Source organism: Ceratotherium simum, chromosome 39 (assembly GCF_057802395.1).
Source record: "Ceratotherium simum simum isolate JZ-2026a chromosome 39, ASM5780239v1, whole genome shotgun sequence".
NCBI classification, from domain to species: Eukaryota; Metazoa; Chordata; class Mammalia; order Perissodactyla; family Rhinocerotidae; genus Ceratotherium; species Ceratotherium simum.
In genome coordinates this window covers 1,158,247-1,179,740 of record NC_141938.1, presented here as the reverse complement: position 1 = coordinate 1,179,740, position 21,494 = coordinate 1,158,247, and the positions used below count along the sequence as shown (strand labels likewise).

Here is a 21,494-nt window from a genome sequence, read left to right as displayed (position 1 = left end):
ACCTGCAGAGACTCTCATGGATGATGCTGATCTAATCTGGTTTACAGATGGGTCCTATTTAAAGGATGAGCAGGGACATTACCAGGCTGAATATACATCCTGTCCAGCCTCGAGAATGCCCACTGCTGTTAACCCTGCTACCCATTGGAAGATTTCCTTCTAGAGGCTCAAGAAATCGCCATGAAAGAAAATAAATCAATTTGGCAAGAAAAAGGGGGAGTTTTTGACCCTGCCACATAAATGTGATTTGGACTTGATAAAATCTATAGTAATTGATATAAATGTATAGAATAATTGCTATTACTCTAACATGTACATCATTCAACTCATTGGGCACTTGAAAAGATGATTTAATGGGGAAACAATATTTTTGGAAACTCCCATGGTGGCTCAGGAAGCATATGCTTGTTGTACTATATGTCCTAAATATAATCCCAGGAAACCACTCCATGGGTCACAAGGCCACTTTCCCCTTTCTAAGGGACCCTTTGAGCTATGGCAATTGGACTTTGTTCAAATATCACCATCTCAAGGATATAAATATATTTTAGTAATGATTGGTATGTTTTCACATTGGGTTGAGGCTTTCCTTGCAGAAGAGCAATGGCTTTAGTAGTAGGTAAATTATTATTGAAAAGGATAATTCCTGTTTGGGAAATTCCTATCGAATTACACAGTGACTGGGGAACTCATTTCACTGGACAAATAATTAAATCCATTTGTGACAGTGCTCCTCAATCTTAGATCTACACACTTTGCTCAACATCGGCTGTCTGCTTTTGAAATAATAACAGGACAGCATATGCAATTAGATGAGGGAATGTATGAACGAACTTTGCCCGAGGGAGATATATTACATTATCATCAGAGTCTTTTGTTTTGTTTTTGTGAAGAAGATCAGCCCTGAGCTAACATCTGTTGCCAAACCTCCTCTTTTTTGCTGAGGGAGACTGGCCCTGAGCTAACATCCGTGCCCATCTTCCTCCACTTTATACGGGACGCTGTCACAGCATGGCCTGACAAGTGGTGCATTGGTGCGTGCCCAGGATCCGAACCTGTGAATGAACCCTGGGCTGCCCAAGTGGAGCATGTACACTTAACCACTGCACCACCGGGCCGGCCCCTGTCAGGGTCTCATTGAGTCACTAAAGAGAAATAAAAAATTAGTACAGGTTCTTTTCACTGTGAGCTCCTCAGAGACGCAGATCTTGACGACTTGGAGATTTTGTTTATTGGAAGAGGCATCAAATAAAAGACTCTTTGCAGCCGCAATGGAAAGGACCATACCAGGTACTCTTAACCAATCCATGCACTGCGAAATTAAAAGGCATAGACTAGTGGATTCAAAAACGGCCCCTCTAGGGGCTGGCCCCGTGGCACAGTGGTTAAGTTTGCATGGTCCGCTTTGGCGGCCCAGAGTTTGCAGGTTCAGATCCTGGGTGCAGACCTATGCACTGCTTATCAAGCCATGCTGTGGTAGGCATCCCACATATAAAGTAGAGGACGATGAGCATGAATGTTGGCCCAGGGCCAATCTTCCTCAGCAAAAAGAGGAGGATTGACAACGGATGTTAGCTCGGGGCTAATCTTCGTCACAAAAACCAAAACAAACAAACAAAAAATAAAAAAGGCCCCTTCACCTGAGTAGATTACAATTCTTGTTTCTGACACACAGCTTCTACTGACCTACAAACCAGGATGAGAAGAAGATGGCATCTGTTGTAGACAGCTGTTTCAAGACTCTGGACCAGGCCTGTATTTCAAAGCTTATATCTTCTCATTTAAACCTTTGTAATGCTTAAACTACATACCTACTTTATAATTGCAATTCTTTGCTCAGTGTTGTAAGACTGGCTTGCAGGCTGGAATGATGGAAACTCATTCTTCTAAACTAATCATTTCAAGTATTAAATTTATTACCATTGTTACTCTATCTGTTGTATAATGTTATCAACAACGTAATCATAAGAAGTCATGCAAAAGCACATATACAATGTTTCTGCAATAATCTAAAAATAATTGACAAGTTACATAACCTATGAAATGCTTCCCCTATCAATATATACCTCCATGCTTGTATACTAGGTTCAGCTGTTTCCCTCAATGTGGGTAACTGGGTAAATTAGAATAAAGCCCAGCTGCAAGGGACATGATGGACCCAGGGCAGGAAGCAACCACCCTGGTGTTGAGGGACAATATTTTGATCATTGATGCTTTTTATCGAAAAATTATTGATCAAAAGGGGAACATGATGTAATAAAAATTAAAAATGCTAAGGTGTTTGAGGAAGCTATTCTGCTTTAAACCTGATTTGGCCTGAATTTTATTTTAACCAGAGCAGCCTGACTTATGGCTGGACAAGCATACATTGCCCATCTGCTTTAACTCACTACCCCAAAGCAAAGGACGTGCTCTGAAGGAGGGATGAATGCCTCCCTTCCACTGATGTCAACACCAGTCCTCTTTTGAGGGAAAATTTTTCTTCCCAGAAACCAAGGTCAAGTTGACCTGCTGTGTACGTGCTAACCTGCAGCAAAATATCTCTTTGTGACTTTGAAAAGAATGTATCCCTGTCCTGCCTGATGTATGCTCTTTGTTCTGACATGGTATATAGTCATGCTGCAAACCACAGGAACACTGTCTCCCTTTGTGGAGACTGCCTCCCCAGCGCAAGTAAAACTCACCTCATCTCTCCTTTCTACAGAATGGTCATTGGTTATTTGCATAGACAGATTTAACATATGCATTTTGGGGGTACACATGCATTCAGTCCATAGCAGAGGGTGAGCTGGAGGGACACCAGGTCTTAGGGATGGTCTCCCATTTCAAAGTGTGGAGGAAACTCACGAAGTCCCAGACCATGGCTCTCAGGAAGGGATGCTGGCCCTTGGGGCTCCAGGTCTGACATTGACTTGAAGCTGAAAATACTCCTTTGAAAGTGCTCCTCTGAAAATACTCCTTCAAAAGCGCTCCTCTGAACCATGATGAGCTGGGACTGGGCTCCCTTACTGCCTGCCTGATGTGGACTAGCTTCTGGGAAGTGGCTGGGGCAAAATTATTCTTGACAAGCAAATTTCTCAATGTCCCAGGTGAAGTTTGCCCAAGCTAGGTGGCAGAACCAGACATCTGCCAAGACCTGGCCCATTGGACTTCCAGAAAGGCAGACCAGCTGACCCAGGGTGGCCAGGCCAGGCCAACACTTGGTCAGACCCTCAGGACAACAATGGAGATATCTACCTGCATGGGCCTTTGAGATGTTTGTGGTTTGTAAAGACCTTTGATGAAATAATTCACTTGACTTCTGAGTGGATCTTCTTGGCCTATGAGCTCTTGCAATGTTAGAGATTCTCAAAATGCCAGTGGTCCTTGCCCACTGTGTTGGTTTGCTGGGGCTGCCATAGTAAAGTACCGCAGACCAGCTTAAACAACAAAAATTTATTGTCTCATAGTTCTGGAGGCTGGAAGTCCAAGATCAAGGTGTCGGCATGGCTGGTTTCTGGTGAGACATTTCTCCTTGACTTGTGGATGGCCGTCTTCTCTCTGTGTCTTCACATGGTCATCCCTTTGTAACTGTCTGTGTCCTAGTCCCCTCTTCTTATAAGGACATCAGTCATATTGGATTAGGACCCACTCTAAGGACCTCATTTTAACTTAATTACCTCTTTAAAGACCCTATCTCCAAATAAGTCACATTCTGAGGTCCTAGGGGTTAGGACTTCAACATGGGAATTTTGAGGGGACACAATTCAGCCTGTAACACCCACTAAATGGCAGAAGTGCCCCCAAAGTCATTATGACAAGCAAAAACACCCCCAAAAGGGCTGGTACTACCCCAGCTGAGTACAGCTCAACACAGCAACTTTGGACAGTCACTGAGTTGTATCCAAGGGTGGGTAGACATTCTCCAAATCAATCAATTTATTGATCCACAATAGCTCTTGGCTAATAACAGAATTGCTCATGTTTTAACTGAGACACAGGTTACAGCAAGGAGGCTCTGGGCCGGGGGGCAGTGGGGGAGGTGGATGTTCCCTTCACTTCCTGTTCCCTCTACGTTTGTCTCCTCCCACCTCCACAACTGCCCCCACTCGCCAGCCCCCACGCAGCCCATAGACTGCAGAGTGGGTGGGCATCCTGTTCTAAGCCCTCCACCCAGGGGAACATTGGTCCAAGCAACTGTTTATCTGGGGTCAGTGGAAGTTCCCACATCCCAGTAGAGGAAACTTCAGTTTCCTACAATACATGTGTAGAGAAATGAGGAAGCAGGGGGCTGTGGTCTCATCTCTGAGTCACGCTGGGGGGGTCTACGGTGGAGCTGGCCCAAACCTATCTCCCTTCCGCATCTCTCACAATTGTCTAATTTCAGGTAGAGAGATAAATGTGAAAGAGGTCCCCTTTACCACTTTGAGTTCAGGGTAGCAAAGGTTGAGCATTCTTGGTGGATAAAAATAACAATAGCCACGGTTTATCAAGCATGTATTGTGTGCTAGATAGACACAGTGGCTCTCATTTAATCTTCACCATGACTCTGTGAGGTTGGAATAATTCCCAGCCCCATTTTATAGCTGAGAAAATTGAGGCTCAGAGCATTTTCATGGCTTGTCCATTGTCATTTAGTGGATAAGTGGCAGAGCTGGTATTTGGACTTTCTGTACCTCCAGTGATTGATCTCTTTCTGTAGCACCTGCTACCTTCTGAGAGACTGTCTGTAAACTTGAATTATCCCTGAGGACCCAAGCCTTGTACCTCTTGTTTCAGCTGGCAATTATGGGAAAGGAACAGCATGGTGTGGTGGAACAGACACCCTGGGTTGAGATAAGAGACCAGGAGTTGAGTTCTGGGTCTGTGGATAATAATCTGTGTGGCTCTCCTGGGGCTATTACAGTAATGCAGGTGAGAGATGATGGGGACTAGAGGGCTAACTGTGACAGTAGGAAGAATTCTGGATATATTTTGAAGATACAGCTAATGAGATCTGCTGATGGATTGGATGTGGGTTGTGAGAGAAAGAAGAGGAAAGAATGACCCCAAGGTTTTCAGCTTAAGCAATAAGAGAGAAGAAGTTATCATTACGAGATAGGGAAGAAAAAAATGCTTATGAACACAACATATTTAAATTTTAGTGGTTCATGAACTCTTGCTGAAGTTCTTAGAACTTCTCTTGGTTCAAGAATGGAATCTTGTGTGTAGCAGATGCTGTCGTGCCCTGCTTAGATACTGGATCCTCACATTTTCAGTGACTTCTAGTGGCCAGCAGCTGCCACCAGAGTCTACCTGGTCCAGCACATGGCAGGTGAGAAGGGCCAGGGGGAAAATGCTTCCTGGAACAGCCCTCAACCAACACCTAGACTTGGTGTACACATACCCCAGCTCCCTCACCCCTCAGGTACGGTGACTCCGAGATACGTGTCCCATGTGATCACCCAGAGGTCCCCACTGGGAGTAAGCTCCCGCTGCCTATAGCACTCGCCTGCTCAATAGCTCATCTTTGAACACATCCTGCACTGGTTGCCTTTCTTTCTCTGACTCACTTCTTTGCACCCCTGCTGCCCTTTCCTGGCATCACCTCCAAAATAAACTACTTGCACTGGAATCCTTGTCTCAGAGTTTGCTCTTGGGGGGACCCAAACTAAGACACTACAGGACAGGAGAGGATGAGCTTCCGACATGGTTCTGGTTTGCTTGGGACAGAGAGGTTTCTGGGATGTAGGGCTTTCAGTGCCATATCTGGGAAAGTCCTGGGCAAATTGGGATGAATTGACCACCCTTGTAGGAGGAGAGCGTGGTATCAGGGAAGCCAAGAGAAGAGAATGCTTCAAGGAGAAAAGGGGCTAATGTATAGGTAGATCAAATCATCACATTGTATACCTTAAATATATACAATTTTTATTTGTTAGTTATACCTCAATAAAGCTGGAAAAAACCAAAAACACTTGATTATAAAAAAAGAAGAAAAGGGGATCAACGGAGTCAAATGTGACCCAAAAGTCAAGTTAGAAGAGACTGAGTAGCAGCCAGTGGACTTAGCACTGAGAAACCACTTGGGACGTTGAGCCACTCTTGGGTGTGTTGGAGGCAGAAGTCAGACTGCAGTGAGCTGAGAGTGAGGGGGTGGGAGGAAGTGGGGACAGCAGAGCATAAACAACTTTTCTCAAATTTTGGCTGCGAAGAGAAAGAGAGCAATAGAGTGGTTATTACAGCAGGGAGCATTTTTTGGGTAGAAGAGACTGGAACATGCCTCCCCCGTACTTTTCCAAAACCCCCTATTATTGCCATGTTAGATCTCCTAGGTCTTCCAGATTGATGTTTTCTTCCTTCATGATTTTCATCTTTGGGCATTTTGCTCTGTGCTTTGAGATAGTTCCTCGACTTTGTCTTCTTTTTTTTTTTTTAAAGATTTTATTTATTTATTTTTTTCCCCCCAAAGCCCCAGTAGATAGTTGTCTGTCATAGCTGCACATCCTTCTAGTTGCTGTATGTGGGACGCGGCCTCAGCATGGCCGGAGAAGCGGTGCGTCGGTGTGCGCCCGGGATCCGAACCCGGGCCGCCAGCAGCAGAGCGCGCACACTTAACCACTAAGCCACGGGGCTGGCCCTCGACTTTGTCTTCTAAGCCACTAATTTGGCTCTTGGCTCTGATCACCCTCTTCTTCACTTCGTCCCGCAAAATTCCTCTTTTTATTTATTCCCTTTTTATTTAGTTCCATGGATCTTTATGGCTCTGTACTTGAATCTCCTTACCTTCTTATATTATTCTTGTTTAAAGTTGTTTTCTGTCTTCTCCAGGAGAAACTCTATTTTGCTGGGTGTCAGTTATGTTGATGTCAATATCTTCTTTGCAGCTGCTGGGCCCTCTCACAATTTGTCATTTTTCTTTGGGGCTCAGATCTAGGGGTTGAGAACTCTAAGCAGCGGCAGTTTCCCAACTGATGGAGGAGACGGATGCTCCATCCTGTGGGGTCCACGTGGGCAGCAGGCAGGCACGCAGAGGTGCCTCCCTGCTCCCCAGTATCCTCACATCCTTCTTGATTTGGGAGCAGGACTCCTCTTGGAGTTCTTGGGGGCCAGAGGGATCAGACACACACACATGGGAGTGATGCTGACCTTATCCCAAGAGGTCCGTGGACCCCTGTGGGCCAGACTCTTTCTGGGATGGATTGTGTCTGGTCTTCACCCCAGAGCAGTCTTCAGCTTGTCCTGGGGCTCTCCACCTGGTGCATGGGGGACACATTTCCACCTCAGATTTCCTTTTGGGGATTTCCCCAGAGATACCTCACTCCCACCCAGCTGCCATGGGTCCTAGCAGACTTTTGGTTCAAAGAGGCAGACATATTAGGGAAGGGAGTGGAGGAGAATGGAGACATGTACAGTGGCCATTTTCCCACAATCTGCCATTTCTCTTTCTTTAGCACAGGGGACAGCAAACTATAGCCTGAGGGGTCAAATCCTGCCTGCAGCCTGTGTTTGTATGGCCAGTGAGCTAGGAATGGTTTTTACTTTTCTAAGAGATATACACATATATCTCTTAATACATGTATATATTATGTGTGTGTGTGTGTACCTCTATCATCTATCTATCTATCTATCTATCTATCTATCTATCTATCTATCTATCTATCTATCTATCTATCTACCTATCTGTCTATCTATCTATCTATCAATCATCTATCTATCTCTATAGCTATGTATGGCCTGAAAAGTCTAAAGCGTCTACAATATTTATTATCTGGCCCTTTACAGAAAAAGTTTACTGTCCCATCTTTACCATATTTAAATGCCACTGGGGAGGAATGAGGAGAGAGGATGTGAGAGAGGGAAAGACTCAGGAGAGAGAGAAGACAGTCGATGGAGAAAGTTCTGCCAAAGAGGAAGGAGGGGACGTGATCCAAAGCACAGAGCGAGAGGTTAGCTTTAAACAGGAGGAGGGACCACTCTGCTGCTGTGAAAGAACGGGGCAGGAGATGATGGGCATCGATAAAAGAAGGAAGCAAGGATGGGTGTGGATGTGGGTATATTTGTAAGGGATGTCAGAAAGTTAAAGGAGTTTCCATCAGCTGGTGTTTATTATCTCTGTGAAGTAGGAGACAAAGTCTTCTCCCTTATGTAAAGGGAAAGGTCATGAGGATTGAGGAAGGAAGTGAAAAACTAGAACTCCTCATGTGGGCAACTTGAGTAGGGATAGGAAGAGCAAGTTCCAAGTACCATGAAGAGTCTTGTTTAGATCAGAAAGGGCACATTTGTGATGGCTCAAAGCTGAGTGATTCTGGGGTCTCACCGCTTTGATGGAGGAGTGGAGAAGAGAAATGGTTGGTTCATAAGGAAGGATGCTTTGGCTGCAAGCAACAGATTACCTGACCCAAAGTGGCTTAAAAGTAGTGATTTATATGTCTTACATAGGGAAAAGTCCAAGGGTTGGTTCAGCCACCCAAAAATGTCATAAAAGCCCAGATTATTTTCGTCTTTCCACTCTTCCATCCTTATTATTTCCATGACGTCTTCTCTCCAAGCATCATATTATATAACAGCCCAAAATAGGAAGTCATGAGCAGGTTGTCTTTGAATTTGTTTTTGTTTTCATCAAGGAGAAAAAGCACTTTCCAGTAGGTGTTTCTTATATCTCATTGGATAGAATTGGTCCAAATGCCCACCCCAAATCAATCTCTAGAAAATAGGAATGAGATCACTATGGTTTAGACCATAGTGGTTTAGTTTAGATGAGGGTTTCTCCATCCCAGCACTACTGACATTTGGGGATGGGTAATTCTTTTTTGTGTGTCTAGGGGCTGTCTTGTGCAGAGTAGGATGTTTAGCAGCATCCCTGGACTCTACCACTTAGATGCCAGTATCGTTCCCCCTGCCCCAGTCATGACAACCAAAAATGTTCTCCAGATATTGCCAAATGTCCCTGAGGGGGAGAGGGAAATCACCCCCAGCTGAGAATCATAGGGCTTAGACCAGTCTCAACTGACCCCCTGGGTTCAGGCACATTGCTTCCCCAAATCGGAAGGTTCTGCTAATAAGGAACATGTAGTGGTGGGGATGGCTGCTGAGTAGACTATCCACGGTGACTTCCATGTTGGATCAGTCTTGGTGTGAGATTTCCCTAGGTACGTATGGAATCAGAATGAGGAAGCAAAGGTGCTGATAGAATGAGAGAGAACCATTTGACCTGGTTGATCATGAGATTTAGCCTGGATACGAAAGGAGGTAAAGCTAATGGTTTGGGAGAAGCTGATGGCTTGAGGGACTGGGTGAGTTTAAGGAGCAAGTTTAGAATGAGTGAGAGTAAGAACTTGAGGAAAGGCCTTGGAAGGAGCCTCCCCATTTACAAAAAGTCAAGGGAGTATTTGCAATGGTCATGATTTGTGTATCCAGGTACAAACACTGGCTGAACACATCATAGCCAAGAGAAATCCAGTTCAACACACATTTATTGAGAACTCATTATGCAGAACAAGCACCTCATGAAGTAAAGGTGAAACGTTTCCTCTTCAAGGATGACATGTGTCCTGAGTCTCCCTGTCCCTAGCTTCATTCTTCATGATGCAAAACAGATCCATGTGGAGTTGAATGTTCTAGTTTTTGTATTTTCTCTTCACTTGCTCTGGAAAAGAATCCCCCCCCCCAAAAGATGTTTAGATTGAAGGTAGATGTAAAGATAAAACAAACCAACCAAACAACAACAACAAAACAGAAAGAAAGAGCAGGAGTGGGTTAAAGCCAGAGAGCTCCATCCAGCAGGCAAGAATGGCATGATCTCCTAGCATTTTGGAATCCTAGGACAGGTATGGCCTTCTTTAGTTTATAAGGGGAGGACTTCTCAAAAACCCAGGATGAAGAATGTTTTTGGAAAAATTTTTGGAAGTAGTATCCCACTCTAGAATTTCAGCCCTTGGGGTGTTGGTTTTTGTCTAAGACAGGCTAGACTCTTAGTTCCATGAAGTTAAGGACTGTGTTGGTCTTGTCACTTTTTGTATGTCCCCTGCCTACCATAGTGTCTGACACATTGTAGAACTCAACAAACATTCTATTTGCCCCCTACAAGCTACAGCTGGGTTTAGAAGCCCCAAGTTCCACAGGGGAACCAATATCTCCTGTAGCAGCCAGTGAAGATGGAGTTCCTGGCAAATATAAATATGAGTCATTGTACGCAGAAAGTCCCAAGCTGTACCTTCCCTCCTGGTATTTGTGGTTCATTCACAGAACTGCCCCTCCAACATTATCAAGTTTCTAGGGAATAGAGCCAGAAAGTAAACCCAAGGTCAAATTTGTCCATAGAGGAGAAAGGGTTTTGTTAGCTTTTTACTAATAACATGTGCATGAAAAATAAAAGCTTAAGAGATTATTTTAATCAAAGCAAATGATTTCTTAAAGGGAGCTAATGTATTTTATATGCATAAAAATATAAAAATAAATATATATAATATACATAAAATATATAATATATTCCCTTTTTACAGATACACTCATCTTATTCAATTTCCATAATGTTAAGCAATGATAAAGAAACATTTCCTTATTTATTGTGGGAAACCAGTAGCTGGAGTGCTGGCATCTTTGGGAGTTATTTTGGATTATCTGGGAAGCTTTTCAAAGGTCACAGCCAATGGTTAGCACTTACCACAATTTTATTTTCATTGCAAATGATTAAGCTTAATATTCATAAACATTTTCTCCAATCACCTGACACGTGCTAAGATGTTTTCCCCTTTTTCCTGGTCCTGTTTTCCTTTTGGTCTTTTTGGAAAAATTTAGAATGAATTCCCCTTCCTGCCCTCCAATAAGGGACAGACCTTTCTTCAGTGACCTCAATATTTCTACTGCTGAAGAAAATCACATATCATCTCAAGAAATGTAGAAGATGATGGATCAGAAATTTCTCAATTTTGTTCAGCTTAAAAATAACATATTCTAAGGCTCTTTGGCAAGCTGATGTGGTGGATGTGCACTTGGGAGGCATAAAACCAAATGAGATGGGGAGAATTTTCGTGGATTATGAGCTTTGGAGCCCATCCTGCTCATCTAGTGACATACTTTCTTACAAGTATGTTCTCTCATTTCTCTAAGAGCAAATAAGGGACAAGTATGGAGAGAAAGCTCAGATAGTGCTGGAGGCTTATTCCTTGGTGCATTGAGCCTGAGTTAGCTCAATGAAAGAACAGATGAAGACCAGCCACCAAGTTCCAGAGAAGTCCCCTTTCCAACAGGACCATTTCCTCTCCCAGGAAGGTCCCATTATTCCACGTACTCGTCCCCTGTAATTATGTAGAGCACCTGGGAGGTCCCTCTCCTGGAGCCCTTTCCGTGGGGTCCAGCAACTCCACTGGGCTCACGTCCCTCTTCCTATGGGATAGTGGGGTTTCAGGATGATGACCACTCTATGTCCATGATTGTAAGTCTTCCCCCAAAAGGTTATACTCTAGATGGTAGTGGTGCTGGTGATATGTTTTATCCATACTTTGAATGACAAGAATATAAACAAAAGCCAGCTTAAGCACTGTTAGTGAGCAAGGAAGAGTCACTGAGGAACGATAGAGTGAGAATGAGGAGTGCAAACCAGGTCATCAGGAAAAGAGCCCTGCTTGGTACCTTCCAGGGAAGGAAGCTCGTACTAAGACATGAAGGCTCAGGGCATCAAGGGGTCAAACACAAAGAATAGGTGACAAGTCCTCTTACCTTGCTGGGTTTTGAGTCTGGGCCAGGCCTGGTGGAAAGTGTGTAAGTCTCAGACTCAGATTTAAATTTCATGATCTGTCCAAACCACTTTCGAACCTGAAACATCAAAGGAAATACCAGGATGGTTTTTGTTAGCTTTGGAGAAGAGAAAAGCCAGCAAGTCAGGAAGAGGATAAAGACATTATGACAAAACCTTTCCCCATAAAATGAAGTGTATACATACAATGGAATGTTATTAGGCCTCAAAAAGAAATGAAACTCTGACACACGCTACAACACGGACGAAACTTAAAGACATTATGCTGAGCAAAATAAACCAGACACAAAAGGACAGATATTGTATGATTCCACACATACAAGATCCTTATAATAGTCAAATTAATTGAGACAGAAAGTAGAATACTGGTTACCAGGGGCTAGGCAAGGGAGAATAAGATGTTATTGTTTAATGGGTACAGGGTTTCAGTTTGGGATGATGAAAAAGTTCTAGAGTTGGATGGTGGTGATTGTTGCACAATGTGAATGTACTTAACGCCACTGATCTGTACACTTAAACATGGTTAAAATGGTAAATTTTATTTTATGTATATTTTACCACAACATTTTTTTTCATATTACAGAATACATTTTTGTTGTAGAAAATTTACAAAATATGCATATGCAAAAGAAGAAAATAGAAGTTACACATAGTTGCTCAATCTAGTGAAAATTCACTGATGATGTTTTGGTGTCCTTCCATGTGTCTTGGTTTGGGGTCCCACAGAAGCAGACCCCGAGACAAGGGTTCAAGTGTAAGGAATTTACTTGAGGAGTGGTCCCAGGAAACACCAGTAGGTCAGTGGGGAAGTGAGATAGGGGAGGGAAGGCAGGCAGTAAAGGGTGCATAATCCTTTCCACTGGTTTCCACTGTGGGGTTCGTCCCACTGGGGAACTCTTGGACACAGCATAGGACACACTTCAGAGTCATCACACCTCAGGGACAAGGGAGCTGGGACATTTATCCACAAGCTCCCATCAGTCATTAGTTGATGGCTGCTCTCAAGGGCCATTACTCTCTGGAACCGCCAGCTTTCCCTATTCATGAGTCAGGCGTGTCCTGCGGGCAGAAAGAGGCTCACAGGCACAGAGTCCCAGGTGTCTGCAATAAGCAACCCTGAGCATGCAGAGATGAACGCCAAAGGGACACGAGAGGGCCATCGACAGCATCTGCCACACCAAGATTTCCCAACCTTGGCGTTACTGGCATCAGGGGTTGGATCATGCTTTGTGGTGGGGGCCGACCTGTGCCCTGTAGGATGTTGAGCAGCATTCCTGGCCTCCAGCCACTCAACGCCAGTAGCACTCCTCCCCCCAGTTGTGATGATCAAAAATGTCCCCAGACATTGCTAAATGTCCCCCACTCAGAAGGGGGAAGATTGCTTGAGGGTCATGGTGCTTTCCATGCACACCCACACCCGTGCGTAAATCATAACCAAGAGTAACATGAGCAGTAAAGGTTTATACACGTTATATAAACGCACGGAGAGCTTCTGGAGCAATGCTGTGAAACTTGCCTTTTCACTAATACGTTTTTAATATCCACCCAGTCATAAGGTATTCTTGTGCCTGGATAAAAATCGACATTTGAATGTTCTAAGTTGTTGCTTGTCCTTTGCTCTCTAGAGGATGTCTGCTTTGTCAGTTCAGTTTCTTCCTCTCCCTAATCCTCTGAGGAGCTGTTCTTTCTTTCCTAGTTTGGTTCTTTGTGCACGCAGACGCAGAGTGGGGAAGAAGGGAAGGAGGGAGGGAGGGAGCGAATGGGAGGGAGAAAGGGAGGGAGGAAGAAAGAAAAACACAAAGGGGAGGAGAAGGAGGAGGAGAGGGCAGAAGAAGAAGGAGGAGGAGAGGGCAGAAGAAGAAGGAGGAGGAAGGGGGGAGGAGGAGGAGGAGGAGGAGAGGGAAAAAGAAGAAGGAGAAGGAGGAAGAAGAGGAGGAGGAGGAGGAGGACCAGGGAAGAAAGTGTATCAGTCAGGGCATGTTTTGCTGCAGTAACAAACAAGCTCAAAACCTTAGTGGCTGAACTCAACAAAGGGATACGTGGACTATGTGTCCTCTTCATGGCGTTTGAGAGGAACAAATAAAGAACGGGAGTAATGTTGTATTCCTTCTGGCTGCTGAATTGTGTTAGTTGGCTGTTGTGCCTCCTGATGTGGATCATGCAGATCCCAGCTTCACTGGGGTTTCAGTCTTTTACAATATTGTATTTAATGGTTGCAGAGTATCCTGTTCTATAGATGTAACATAATTTAACTAAATCTAGGTAGAAATATGTCAACATAGTTCAGTAGTGTACAGTAGCATTGCATCTTGCCTAGGGCTTCGATTCTAGAGCCAGGAGGCCGTCCAAACGATCCCTGAGCTCACTTAGTAAGGCACCCTCTTAGAGGCTTGTCTCAAGAAGACCAAAGCAGCCAATATTTCCCCAGAGCTGGCCACAGGACACTGTTTCTGTTGCAGACTGCAACACTGTTTCTTTTGTTTCAGGGGCAGACAAATGAATTGGCTTGTGTTTAGTATTCATATTGAGTACAAAATATATATCTTGAAAAAGTGGAAGCTTGCACTGTGAGATCCTTCAGCAACTGAGATGAACTGAGAAAAGAGCACATATAAGACTTTTTCATTGTGTTCACTCAGGTGCGTACATCCTCTGAGAAGAGCTGCTTACAGTTTTCTTTGGTTGTGCATGTAAGCTGCAGCTGCTTATAATGAGATGGATGAAAGGATGGATATGTGGATAGATATGTGATCAAGCACATATACCACAATGTTAATTATAGAATCTAGGTGATTGGTATATATGTGTTCACTGTATAATTCTTTCAACTTTTTTGTATGCTTGAAAATGTTCATAGTAAAATGTTGGAAAAATTAGCTTATTATGTAATTTAATTAAAACATAATAGTATGGAGACTATGCCATCGCATGGAAACATGTTTAAGAACTCATGTTAAGTGGTGTGGTAGACTGCATTACTGATCTCAATTATTCACTCTTCTGCTGTAGTCATTACACCCTGTCTTAGCCTCGTGGCAGGTAGTGCATTCTTTTCCCACTGACTTTGGGCTTGACATGTGACTTTCTTTGGTCAATGGGATATTAGTGTAGGCGATGCAAAGAGAATCACAGGACCTGAAATGGCCTTGCCCAGTAGAGCTCGCTTTCTTGTGATTTTGCCATTGTCATGAGAAGAACTTATGTTAGGGAGCTGCTTCCCTTTCTTCCAAGCCTCAGGATGAGTCACAAAGAGCAGGCCTGAACATGACCTACCTCCTGGAGCCAAGCCAAGCTGAGCCCAGCCAAGATCAGCTGAGTCTCAATCAACCTGCTGCCTCGAGAAGGAGAAAAGTAAATATTCATGTTTAAGCCACTGAGATTTTTGAGGTTATTTGTTACACAGCAATAGCTGACTATTACAAATGGGAAAGCTGAAGAAAAACATATATCCTTGATGTAGCAATTATTTACTTTCTGTAAGCCATTAATAAATTGGTGTATCTTATAATCAACAGTATCTTAAAGTAGAGAAAAATATAGGCAGTGTTTACGCACTGCTCACAAGCTCATATGAAAATCTAGAGAATATGGATTTAGATGTTCATTAAACAACATACCTCCAAAGATTTCTTAACTTTAAAACAATAAAGAAAGAGGTCAGTGTTTACCTGCTGGCTGAGGAGGCAGTACACCAGGAAGATGAAGACGCCCTGCAGGCTGTTGATGATGGTGAAGAGGTAGGCCATGACGTGGGCAGCTGGACCCACCTGCAGGATTCCCAGACACCACGTGCAGCCCAGGATGAAGAGCTGAGCTGTGGCTTTAAATGTCAGCATCCTGGGAAGAGTCATAAACAACGATGTAAAAAAGCTAATAATGGACATGAACACCCCTATAGCATGGTTGTTAATGGCGAGGACTCTGGAGCTAGATTGCCCAGTTTTAAACCCAAGGCAGCACTAACGGACTGTGTGACCTTGGATGAGTACTTTATCTTTCTGTAACTCAGCGTCGTCATGTTTATAATAGCCCTATTTCAGAGAGTTGCTGCCAAGATTAAATGAAGCCTTAACATATGTAAAGTATTTAGGACAGCATACAGAACAAAACTAGTGCCATACATAAAGCATTCTAAAACTGGGTGCTCTCTCGCTCTCTACATCATTTATAGATAGGCAGTGTCATATAATTTGTTATTCAAACAGGGAGGCTTTTGAGATAAAAAGGGATGCTAGTTAATAATTACAATGGGTCAACAGGCATAAACTGGGACTGTCCCAGGCAAACCTAGATGTAAGGTCACCCTACTTAAGAATCTATATATCCCTAATTTTATTTTATTTATTTATTTTTCTGAGGAAGACTGGCCCTGGGCTAACATTCGTGCCCATCCTCCTCTACTTTATATGGGACACTGCCACAGCATGGCTTGACAAGCGGTGTGTCGGTGCACACCCGGGATCCGAACCTGCGAACCCCGGACCGCCGAGGCGGAGCATGCGCACTTAACCACTGTGCCACCAGGCCAGCACCTGTATATCCCTAATTTTAAAATATAATATTACATAAGTGAGGAAAGCTAGCTAAGGAGAAATTTGCATAGTGTGAGGCTACTGTAGGTGTGCCTGTCTGTTCTACAGAAAACGCACAGAAAAAGGTCTGGGGAAAATATTACACACATCATATCACACAGTTTCTTACCTCTGGCTTCTGGGGGAAGTGGAAGTCTCAGGAAAAGCGGGAGTTAGCCACTCATAATTTTTACTTTGTATATTTTATAAAATATTAAGAATTTTTAACATTTGTGTTATTTTTGTGGTTAAAATGAAAGCAACAACAAATTTCATGTTCAAATGAAAAATTATCCTGCAAAATAAAAAAATACTCATAGCCCCAAATTTTTTGAAATAGCATTGTGTAAAATATATTTGAGTCTAAATCTTTCCTAGTGCATCTCGTGTTGAGTGGTGGAAACTGCTGGTTTTTTCCATCTCTTCTTCTTCCTTTTAGTGTTAGAGCCCTTCTCTTTTTGAGTTTTGTCAAGGACACACAGCGACCTGGCTAGAGTCTACATTCCCCAGCCTCCCTCGCAGCGAGGCATCACCATGTGACCAAGGTCTAGCCAATAGTATATGAGCAAATGTGAAACATGCGACCTCCACGTCAACGCCTTCCCGTGGATGGGATACTGATAAAGACAACTTCCTAGGGCATGGTGGAGCAACAAAACAGAAAGAACTTCAGTCCCTGGATCACTGTGTGGAGCAAAGCTTCCCCACTAGCCCTGGACTGCTCACCTCTGGACTGGGACATGAGAATGAAATAAACTTCTATTTCACTCTTTTTCTTGGGGCTTTTGGTCACAGCAGCTTGGCCTGTACTCTAGCTAATCCAGCTTCTCATTAATTGTGACAATTAATTGTGGTCTTGTGAGTCCCTGGAGCCTGGTTGTGGCGCGTATGTGTGTGTGGATATTAGGAGGTGAGTAGAGGAGAAGGGGGTCGAAAAATGCCATTATCCCATTTTACCTTACATTCTGGATGGTTGACACCTCACTGTTGAGAGAGGAAAATTTCCTTTTCAAAATGCAGAGAACCAAGAGGAAAAATACTAAATTCACCTGCAGGAACGACACAGACCATGCAGAAGGCAAGTTAAAATAATGTGCCATGTCCACTGTAAATCGCACACCACTCCTACCTCCCTGCACGTGGGATTGAACTGGTAGAAGGTGGAAAAATCAAATCATACAGCTGAGAAAATGGATGCCCCTTGTACTATCTGGCACCCAGCGCACCTGGCGCTTCTTTGGTCAGGAACACCAGAGCCACGTACTCACTCACACAGATAATGGCGCAGACGGGGCCGAGGAAACCCCAGATGAATCCCTGGTCCACGTGGAGCCAGCAGCTGGGAAGCGTGCAAAAAGGGACAGAAAGAGAGATCAGAGACCACACACAAAACAAACATGAAGTGACACCTTTTCCTAACAGAGAACTTCCAATGTCTCCTGAAAATGTCAGTTTATGACACCGAAGGCTCTGACTGTTCACTACATGTTTTAATACTACATTAAACTTAAGCACAGTCCTGTTGAATTTCCACACCAGCATTGTGAAGGTAGGACCATGGGGATGACTATTATCCCCATTTTGCTATTGAGGGGACTAAGACTTGAGGACTCGAGGTCCCAAATTATGGGAGGGATGAAGCTGGTATCTAACTGCAAAACTCCCTCCTTCCAGAACCTTCCATGCTCTTGCTGTCATCTTTCCCTGCCTCACTGGGAAAGAGGTTAGAGCTGTTACACTTAGGGAGAAAGCAGAGAACATTCATGTGGCTATCCCAATCGTTGTCGTTAACATTGCCCTCAAAACTGTCCACGGCACAGGGTGAGAGTCAAGCTCACCGATCGGGTGTTCCATAAAGGTGAGGCCTGGATGCTGCAGAAATGGCCACAATCACAGCCGGGACCCCGTAGCCCACAGGGAACATGAGCTTCCTCATGAACCTGCTCTCGCTGGTGTAGTTGACCACCATCAGGTTGCGAGCAGTGAGGAAGAGGTGCAGGCCCTCCAGCAGCATCCAGGTGAAGGAGGCCAGGTAGAGATAGTGTAAGGCACCCGCGATGAGGGCGCACAGCACCTGGGGGTGGAGGCAGGTGTCAGCAGGAGGGACAGTCAGGGTGGAGGGTGGCCCAGGACCTCTCCTGCACCTTGCCCCTGGGGAGGACTCTGAGGAGCATGAAGGAGTTGTCAGAGAGGGTTTGTCTTCCAGTCGCATCAGTCAATGTGAAACAGGCTACTCACTCCTCACCTTCCCCAAGACACAAGATCATTTATTACAGTGTCCAGTGCAGCATGGTTCCATGGACTCAGCACCCCTGGGGCAGGGCAGAGGGTCCACTGGGACAGGGTCAGTACCTTGATCTCGGTTCGGTCGATGGCTGTGAGGAAGAGGAGGTGGGCCAGGAGGAGGCAGAGGGAGAGCTGCAGGTGGAGCGAGGTGCTGGTGTTCTGGATGGCTCTGCACAGCAGGAAGGTGAGGGCTGCCAGGAGGAGGCACAGCAGAGAGAGGCCCAGCCCCACGTAGGTGATCACAGCCAGCGCAGGGTCCTCCTCCTGGGACCCGGCAAAGAGACCACAGTCACCCCTTCCTGCTCTGGGATTATGATTGTCCTCCCTCGGAATAGGGCATCCCAAACACAGGCACAAAGCCGGTGATAGGGAGTGTGTGAAGTGTCTGTCAGACTAAGTCTTTTTTTCAGCTTTATTGAAGCTTATGTAGTATACAGAATACTGCTCCTACCGAATGCAGACATTTTGATGAGTTTGGACATAGGCGTCCATGATGCCATCCCCACAATCAAGGTGATAAACATACCCATCGCCTCCAAAAGATGCCTGTGTCTCTCTCTGTTTTTTTGTGGTGGAATCACAACATGAGATCTACTCTCTTAACAGTTTTTAAGTGCACAACACCATATTGTTAACCATAGGCTCTATGTTGTACAGCAGGTTCAAGTTGAAATGAATGGATATGCCCGACTAAGTCTTCGCCCAAAGAGACGTAGGAAGCCCTGTGCAGCAGAGGCTATTAATCTCTTCACAGTCGCCTGTCCCTGCCCTTCAGCTGCTTCCTGTGAACTCCAGTGACCCTGACTGAGGGTATTTGTCCTGCCACGTGGGCATGCTTAGATACACCACAGGGTCACAAGGGCCAGGACATTAATGCCTGTGGGAGCTGCCCTCCAACAATGATAGTGGGGAACTGGTGGATAAATGCCCCAGCTCCCGTGCCCTTGTGTGGATGGCTCCTAGTGCATGTCCTACGATATCTCCCAAAAGTACCCAATGGGATTAAGCCCCAGTTGTCTGTCCATGAGGTTAACTTTCTCTTTAACACATCCTTTACGGGCTGCCTTCTCTTCCCTTTCTCACTTCCCTACTGTCCTGCTGATGTGTCCCGGGCTCACCTCCCAGAGAAACTACTTGCCCTCAAATCCTGTCTCAGGACCTGCTTGCAGGTGACCCCAAAGTAAGACACCTTGTCTAATTCAGCTCTTGGGGACTCATCTCATTAAAGACAAGGGCCAGGGGTCTGGTAAGCCAAACAGACTTAGCGAGACTCACTAACGGGAAACGATAGTCATCATCCCTTATAACTATATGGGTATTTTAATTTATTTCGATGCCACTTTATAGAACTTTTAAATCCTTTGCTTTTTTAACGTTAAAAAATTTTGAAATATAACACACATATGGAAAAGAACATAAATGTCAATGTGTTATATGGTTGATAATTATTAAACACTCAGATCGTGTACTAGTCTATGGACACTACTCCAGAAGCTCTTCCCAGTTGCAAACCACCTTCTTCCCTAGAGAAGCCATGATCCTTTTATGAAAAGCAATTCTTTATAGTTTTACCACTTATGTACGCAACCCCTGAGAATATAGTGTAGTTGTGTCTGTTTTTTGACTTTGATGGAGCAATATTCTGCTCCATGCCGTCACTTAGAAACCATGGTGACAGAGGCTTCACTATCTTGTACCTGTACCCTCTGGAGTATATTGCTTCCTCATTGCCCTGGAGGATCCAACGTGGGATTTTCTGTACTTTATCCCAGAAAACTAGCATTGCTTTTAATAGCCCCAACAGGAAACAACCTAGATATCCATTAACTGTAGAATGGATAAGTAAATTATAGTATAGTCAAGCAAAGGAACATTATACATCAATGAAAATGAATGAACTAAGGCTATGCCCAACTCATAGATGAATTTGATTAATGCAATGATGAATGAAAGAAGTATTTTATGTTTTTTAACTTATTTTAGCTTTCCCACTGCCCTGTGCAATAGGAGGGGTCCGAGATTTCCAACAAGCGTTGTTCTGAGGGCACTACCTCCATCCCTGTAAGGAGGAGAGGGATGTGTCATCACCCAGCCTGTATTATCAGTGAGTCCTCCGACCCCATCTCTAGGATACGTGTCCGGTCTGACCTACTCCCACCACCTCTACTGCTGCCACCCGAATCCTGGCCACCATCACCTCTCTGCGAGTCCACTCTTGCTGCACCACCATCCATTCTTGACCCGGGAGCCAGAGGGATCTTCTAATGACATAAATATGCAGCATCCCTCATGCAAATCCTCCATTGCTTTCCCATTGCAATCAGAGGGAAATCTAAATTTCTGACCGTGGCATTCGAGGCCTGACACATCTTCCCTGCTCCCGTCTCTCCAGCCTGTCTCCTTCCACTTCCTGTCACTCACTCTGCTCCGGCCACACTTCTTTCTGGAACACACCAGGTTTGCTCCTTCTTCTGGGCCTTTACACATATGTGTATCTCTTCTTGGGATGCTTTTCCCTGAGACTTTTTCCTACTGACTTTTTTATTGGGGTTAGAAGGTTCGAGGACCCAATTCCAATGTTTGTGTGTGTGGGTTTTCCCCACATAGCCAACAAACAATTCTTGGATACCAGCTGGGAGTCCTACAATTCAGCTCAATTCTGACATTATTTACCTGGAGGTGGCGTCAGATCCCACAGGTCAAAGGCTCAGTACCCCAAGACTGGCCTCCACTCACTTCAGAAGCCAGTTGCGAGCCCAGGTTGTCACCTGTGCTTCTGGCAGCTACAGATTGGAGGTTCCCACGACCTCACCTCCTTGGGTTTGATTAATTTGCTAGAGAAGCTCATAGAACTCAGTCAAATATTTTACTTACTAGATCACTGGTTTATTATAAAAGGATATAATTCAAGAACAGTCAGATGG

General features: G+C 44.6%; 1 protein-coding gene across 8 annotated transcripts in view; it reads right to left on the bottom strand.

Annotated features, from left to right (window-relative positions):
• Positions 1 to 9,413: 9,413 nt before the first annotated feature.
• The window catches only part of ADGRE3 (adhesion G protein-coupled receptor E3), a 48,681-nt gene continuing 36,600 nt past the window's right edge, over positions 9,414 to 21,494 (bottom strand). For 3 of the 8 annotated variants that reach the window (XM_087425301.1, XM_087425303.1, XM_087425302.1), the window contains exons 10-16: positions 18,637 to 18,834; positions 18,123 to 18,358; positions 17,557 to 17,623; positions 17,242 to 17,333; positions 15,382 to 15,550; positions 11,677 to 11,772; positions 9,414 to 9,604 (exon numbers count right to left, since the gene is read on the bottom strand). In XM_087425301.1, the coding sequence (XP_087281427.1) occupies positions 9,596 to 9,604; positions 11,677 to 11,772; positions 15,382 to 15,550; positions 17,242 to 17,333; positions 17,557 to 17,623; positions 18,123 to 18,358; positions 18,637 to 18,834 (867 nt within the window). In that variant the 3' untranslated portion in view covers positions 9,414 to 9,595. Of the gene's footprint in view, positions 9,605 to 11,676; positions 11,773 to 15,381; positions 17,334 to 17,552; positions 17,624 to 18,122; positions 18,359 to 18,636; positions 18,835 to 21,494 lie in introns of those variants that run through there. The other 5 variants (XR_015550173.1, XM_087425304.1, XM_087425306.1 and 2 more) reach the window with 5 other exon arrangements.